Source organism: Phlebotomus papatasi, chromosome 1 (genome assembly GCF_024763615.1).
Source record: "Phlebotomus papatasi isolate M1 chromosome 1, Ppap_2.1, whole genome shotgun sequence".
Classification (NCBI taxonomy): domain Eukaryota; kingdom Metazoa; phylum Arthropoda; class Insecta; order Diptera; family Psychodidae; genus Phlebotomus; species Phlebotomus papatasi.
The window spans coordinates 12,756,157-12,763,636 of NC_077222.1; the positions used below are offsets into that span (position 1 = coordinate 12,756,157).

The 7,480-nt window shown below is 34.8% G+C and overlaps 1 protein-coding gene across 1 annotated transcript; it reads left to right on the forward strand.

Moving 5' to 3' along the window:
- Positions 1–5,725: 5,725 nt before the first annotated feature.
- LOC129799311 (polysialoglycoprotein-like) lies at positions 5,726–7,198 on the forward strand. The gene has a single exon (XM_055843064.1). The coding sequence runs from the start codon at positions 5,726–5,728 to the stop codon at positions 7,196–7,198; it is 1,473 nt and encodes a 490-aa protein (XP_055699039.1).
- Positions 7,199–7,480: the final 282 nt, after the last annotated feature.

The window sequence follows — 7,480 nt, forward strand, 5'->3', positions numbered from 1 at the left end:
AACCTCTCTTGGACATTGCGGAATCCCAAATTACCATCTTTTCCGCCCAGGAAAAAACTTTATACCATCTCCCACCAACGACAGCAAAAAAAACGGAAAAAGTTGGAAAAGAACAATTGAAAGACAGTGTTTGAATTATAGATTAAATGTGTTCTTAATCAATTTTTCAACATCTCTTCCACTCCACAGTACTTCAATCATTGATATGTTTTTCTTTCGCTCGAGAATTTTCAATTTGTCTCATGGCACTGGAAAAAAAAGTTTTGTTGAAATTAAATTTAGCATATTAGACTTGTAAATGCTAAAGTATCCTCCTTTTTTTTTTTTCAACTGAACTCTCGAGCAGACAATATGGGTGCAATGTCCCTGGATTTTATGTTATTTTTCTCTCGGTACTCATGGGGAATTTTCCGGAGATAAATGATTATTCCGAGACTAAATGATAACATCCTCAACTTGGACGGAAGTGACATTTTTCTACGCGTCGAATATCTAATTGAGATTTTTCTTTGACACTTAAAGGCCTGTTTAAATAAGGGTATTTTAATTCGAAATCTCTCTTTCGAAATAAAAAAAAAACTTCCTATTGATATTTCGAAAGAATCTAGGACAAACAGGAGAAATGGGAGAAATCCTGAAAAAGAAGCTCTAATAAATAAAATAAAGAAGAAGAAAAAGGAGCTCTCTAGGATACTCATCTCATGGATGAAGCAGAAGGTGATCAGTCCTGAAGGAATGTGGAGGAAAAAGAAGGGGAAATTCTGGAGAAAGAGATCCCTGGGATAGTCATCTCAAGTATGAAACAGAAAAATAGCACTATCACTTTCAAATCCTTTTTTATTTAACCCTCTAACGGGTAAGACCGCCTCCAGGCGGTCTTCACAAAAATCACATTTACAGCGACAATAAAGGTTTTATTAATTTAAAAGTGCTGTAGTGTCCTCGGTAATAGTCTTATAAACATCTCTTGAAAGTTTGAACTCATTTTGACTCTTCGTTTTGTTGCTATTCCCAGTTTTGTGACAGATCAAAGAAAAAGCAACAAAAAATATTTGTGCAAAAAAACTCATTTCCAATTTCCATAAAAATACCGATTTAAAGTTATCTGACTAAAATAAATTTATTTTTTATTGAAAGATATGCCATTCTACTTTGTATATTTTATTTAAAAAATTTGAAAAAACTAAAAATGTGAATTTTAGAAGCAAAAAGAGTTTCAAAAAAATTTTATAGTTTCTCACCTAGCGCGTAAACTAAAAAAGATAATGGTTTTTTTTTGACTTTATTGGATCATAATTATCCTAGAAAACATTGTTTTAGAACTTTTTTCGCATATTAAAAAAAACACCGTTAGAGGGTTAAGGGGTTACATGGGTCTCTCATGTCAAAAAATAGGCCTTTTTTCTGATAATAATTTATTATGTCGAAAATATTTTAGAAATTACAACTTTTGGGATATGAAAGAGTAACTTTAGAACAAAATTTTAAAAAAAATTTAAAAATTTGAAAATTCGACCGTTGGTAGCTGATTTTCGGAACCATTCCTCAAAAAACAGACCTTGCGATATGCAGGATTTCGCCCAGTAAGTTCATCTGAAATCAAAAAACCAAATATACTCTGTTAGAGGATTAGTTGGACCCGTGGATGAACGAAGGATTTTTGAAAAAAAAACAAAATTTGTATTTTTGGCAAAAGTTTTTGTAAAAAGTATCAATTTTACCCTATTTTTCAACACATTTTGTATTGTAAAAATGGTTCTGATTAAAGGAAGTGCAAATCCTTAATTCAAACAGTAGATAATACTTCTCAAAACAAGTATGCAAAATTTCAGAAAGATAGGTTCAGTAGACTCTGAGTAATCTTGACTACCACATTGTAAAACCGTGTTTTGAGAAAAACACGCTCCGAGAGTTTTACTCCGATTGACTTGAAATTTTCAGAAAATATTTTTCAAATGTTATACTACCAAATAAAAAAAAAATTTTAAAAATGTTTTTTTTTACCTGAGAGACCCATGTAGCCCCTTAAGTAAATAATAGAGTAGGGGAAAGGCTCATAATTTTGTCCAGTTTCTTATTTTGGTCACTTTGAGGATAAAATTGTACACTAAAAATAAATTGATTAAAATGATGGATTTTTATTCCAATATTTGATGAACAATGAATTCTATCTAAATATTTGTTCTTTTTGGAAGATTTTAACACTAAATACGTTAAATTTTGAATATGAATTGAGTTTAAATTGCTTTGTTGAAAATTCAGTGTGAGCAATTGCTTACGAGAAATATGACAGAACTTCGTGTTTACTTCAGTTCTTATTTAGCTGTGGTGAAGTACTAACAATGTTTCTTCGGTTTTTTTGAGTGATATTATTGAATACTCATTGAATATTGTGTTGATTCACGTTACTGATGATTTGTACATTTGACCTGAAGTGAGATTTGCCTAGTGAATTAGATTTTTCGTGTGAAAAAAGGGAAATTTTTTAAGACATTTACCAGTGAGGTGATACTATAAAATAAAAAAAAAATGTTTTTTTTTTGACCTGAGAGACCCATGTAACCCCTTAAGAAAACTCGCTTATTTTAAGTCATGCAAAATTGTTCCCGTTTCGAGAAAGATGTAATCACCGTGCTTACAGAACATTTCAGAGAAGATTTTTCTACCACTATCGTCTGTGTAATTTAGACAATGCGAAAACGGTTCTGATCTACACAGAAAAAAAATATTTCGTAAAATTGATTGTAAATGTTTGTTAATTCCCGCTGAAGACTTACAAAATGTTCGGTAATCGTATTTATTACTAAAAAGTTTGCAAAAGTTTATACTTTTTCTCAAACATTCTTTGCTACATGATCTCTTGATGAGCATTTTTTGTTCTTTCACAAACATTTATTCCTAAATTTTTGTTTGGGAAAAATTTACGAACAAATGACAAAATTTTACGAATAAATGTTTGTAAAAGAACAAAAAATGCTTAACGGTTTAACGTGATTATAATCAAAATAATTATCAGATTACATTTCCACAAGTTTCTGACTAATCTGTCTCTTTCTGACTGAGATAAGATTAAAAAATAGCCGGGACTCAGGACGATAAGCGCTCGGATTCTTTGTAGAAAAAACTTCTATCCTTTCCAAAAATCTGTGTTTTGACAACGAATTGAGCTAGAACGGCTGTAGTGATCTTGATAAAATTCGGTATAGAGACAGTATATGACTTAAACTTTTAATCCATGGATACTAGCCCCTCCCCTCACCCTCCCTTTTGGTAGCCTTCGTGCAAAATGAGAGCATTTTACCTTATAACTCCTTTGTGAGAAGGAGTAGTCAGCTAAAATTCTGCATTGGAACAAAGTCCTTAATTATGAACTAGCAGACTCCTTAACTATGCATACCACTCCCTTTCCCCATCGCCCCTTCCGATAGCGCCCACACAAGACGAGAGCATTTAACTTTCTGAAAAGAGGAAATTCCAACAACCCTCACGAAAAATGTTTCGGTCAAGCTTAACTAAATGAAAAAAATTAAATAAAGTAACTATAACGCGTTAACGCTAATTTTCTAGGTTTTTGAATGCATTATAGAGTGTTTTTTTTAATTTCATTTTTCGGCTCGTTAAGATTTATTTTGTCGTGAGATATTTATATTTGATTAATCACAAACAAAATAATTAATAATTTGCACAAAACTATGATTATTGATGTTAAAAATATTGTTCTTGCTAAAATATTTACATAAAAAATGCTAATAGAAACGATTTAAGGAAAGAAATTGAAGAAATTATATAAGTCTTCGTAAAATTTTCGGATTTCGGAAGTGTCAAATATAAACGTCAGATTGCATCATAATATTATTATTTAATTACAAAAATAGATATTTTTGGATTAAATTAAACATGTAGATATAGTTCTTTTTATCAAATTTCTTAAAAATTATATTAGGAAAATTTTGACATTTCAAATGTCACATATAATTTTTTACATAAAGAACTTTCAAATTCAAAACAAAATACGTTACTCACATCTAACGAGTTATTCTCAACGAATCTTAATATTTTGTTTAACTGGCCATAAATTTTTTTCAATTTATTTTGGTGTAATTTAAAACCATTTTCTACGTGTAATATATCCTCCTGTATTTTCCAAATTAGCCAACTTACCAACAAATGTTCTCAAGAGCCACCAAAACGAGTCCCAAAAAATCTTTTGGTATTTTCAGCACCACAAAATTCCACGACAAAATCAGTGAAGCACGTAAATGTTCATTTAAAGTAGAAGGATTTTATTGCAATTGCCACAAATGGGTATTTTTAAGCTGGCGACAAATTTTCCCAAAGACCAAAAATTCCCAAAAGAGAAAATTTGAGATACATTGTGACAAAATTCTATTTCCATGTCAATTATTACTAAAATTTTGAATTGTACAAAGTTTTCCATTGAACTGTGACACCATCCAAGTTGGTCTTTTTCATCCAACAAAATATGTTTCCCCTCGAGATATTTTCCACAAGTTATTGCCGTCACATTTCCTCATCTTGATGTATTGAGTTTCTGCAATTGTCGCGCTATTTTCGACTCTATCTTACTAAATTATTACGCTTCGGGGTTATCCCAACATGCTTCCAGATGACTTACAAATTTTCTGCAATGTTCATTTTGGAATGTCTTACTGCTGCTATTTCTCTAACTTTATCACTTTGGCGGGAAATTCTCCAAAAATTGCACTGAGTTGTTCTACTTCTTCAGCATCACCACTCATCCTCCTTTTAATGCCTCTGTAATCATCAAGATCCTCAAAGGTAATATCATGGGGAAGTTCAATGATAAATTCATCAGAATCGTAGCCCTCGAAGGGATCTCCTTCCTCGTGATCGCTCTCATTAAAATCATCGTAGACGTCTTCTGGGCACATTTCCTGGGATTCTCTGAAGAGACTCAAAGGTTCTTCTTCCTCGAAGTCCTCTTGATCTTCCATAACGACCGTATCTTGACTACAAGTCCGATGGATTTTCACTTCATCTCTCAATTTTAGAGGATCTTCCTCCATTTTCTTTTACCCTAAAGCGATGCTTTCAATACGAATTTTAAACAATTTCTGAGGAGAATTTTGTTACCAACTTGCTAAGTTGAACCAATAAACCGACGCTCGAGGTCAACCATGTTTTAATTGACCTGTCGCCTTCAGGTAGTCGGTACGATATTTACTTTCATTAGGGCTACAGGCACCTCATTTAATATGCAAATTGGTCTTTTTGGCAAAAGAAGGGCTAAAATGTGATTAAAATGAAAACGGTCGAAAAACGAGGAACCGTTCATAGCGTTTATACCGTTTATACCGTTCACAGTTTACCTTTCTTTGCGATACGAAATCTAAAATCCCATTTAATCCTTATCTCAGGATCGATAATCTTAAACGAATTGAAATTGATTTTCTGACGGACATTTAATAGCGCGCCATTAGTTAAGGATCAGGTAGCGACAGACGATCGAAAGGTGGGGACGTCTACCGAAGCTGTTCTTTGATTGGTCAAAGGAACGAACCGAAGTCCATGAAAGTAACCTGTAAGGGCAGTCTACAAAAGGGTTGCAATTTGCAGAAAAATGTTCAAACGTCCTCTGACCATCAAAAAGTTCACATCTTTCCTTGAAGAGGAAAACGAAGTTCCCAAGTAATTTTTCTTTAAAGTTTTGTTGTGAATGTTTCCTTGTCTGAACGCTGTGGGGATGTCCATGCAATTGATCAACGAGTTTTACAATAGAGTTGAGCATCAGTTTGATATGATGTGTCTTGAAATGCCTCATCTGTTCATCAAGGAGGGCCTGAAGGGTCTCACTGAGAACGACATGACCAACTTGGTTGAGGATTACAAGAAGTGGATTGCACACAAACTAGTGGATATGGATCCCCATGATGGAGATGACTGCTTTGGCGTCCCCAACGTAACCTTCGACTCCCACGAAGTACCACGAAACGCTTACGGTTACGAATCAGAACATGGACTGAGATTCATGGATTTCGGGTCCAGCATGGGTGAAGGCCTAATCCAGATGATCTTCGATCGCTTCCACGGGGGAGATGCAAAATACTTCAAGCGGTATCACAGAGTGGTTTGCATTAGAAGGTGCAGTAACGTCCAGGAATGTAGCTATATCAGGAAGATGGTTGAGGAAAGGGAGAAACTGGAGGCAGAAATGATGGACCTTATTGCGCAGCAGATTAGATTTAAACAAAATCCACACAACGCGGATGAAGAGGACTTAGTCGTTCATGACGAAGATGACGTCGGACCTGAACCGGAAGAAAATCCTGAAGATGACGGCGGATCTGAACCTGAGGAAGATCCAGAAGGAGATGACGTTGGACCTGAACCTGAAGAAGTTCCTGAAAAAGACGACGTCGAACCTGAACCTGAGGAAGTTCCTGAAGTAGATGACGTCGGATTTCAACCTGAGGAAGACCCGAAAGGAGATGTCGTCGGACCTGATCCTGCAGAAGTTCCTGAAATAAATGACGTCGGATCTGAACCTGAGAAAGATCCGGAAGGAGATGACGTTGGACCTGAACCTGAAGAAGTTCCTGAAAAAGACGATGTCGAACCTGAATCTGAGGAAATTCCTGAAGGAGATGACGGCGGATCTCAACCTGAGGAAGATCCGGAAAGAGATGACGTCGGACCTGAACCTGCAGAAGTTTCTGAAGAATATGACGTCAGATCTGAACATGAGGAATATCCGGAAGAAGATGACGTCGAACCTGAACCTCAGGAAGATCCTGAAAGAGATGACATCAGGTCTGAATCAGAAGTGGTTCCTGAAGAAGATGAAATCGGGCCTGTATCCGAAGAAGTTCCGGAAGAAGATGACGTCGAACCTGTACCAGAGGAAGATCCGGAAGAAGATGACATCGAACCTGAACCTCAAGAAGATCCGGAAAATGACATCGAGTCTGAATCAGAAGAAGTTCCGGAAGAAAATGACATCGGGTCTGAACCCGAAGAAGTTCCGGAAGAAGATGACGCCGACCCTGAAGCTGAGGAAGATCCTGAAGGAGATGACATCGAGTCTGAATCTGAAGAAGTTCCGGAAGAAGATGACTCCGATTCTGAACCAGAAGATCTTTCTGACAAAGAGGAGGATGTTTCTCTGAATTTGCCATCAACAAACAACCCAAAACGAATGAAACTGTCTTCAGATTGAATTGATTAGCAGTTTGTCATTTTGACTTTGTATATAAAATACATAAAATTGATAAAAAAAAAAGAAAATGTGATAAAAAGTACAAAAAAATGAATAAAATATGTTTTTTTAAGTAAAATTTTATGTTTTCTATTTTTGTTCCTGAATATTCTTGGTTTTCTCTCGCAGTTTTCATAATAATTTTGATTAATTATTCAGTTCTCTGTTTTCTAAATGATTTCTCAATTTTCTTAAATACATTTATCAAGATGGCGGATTCAATTCCAAAAAATATTTTAGTTT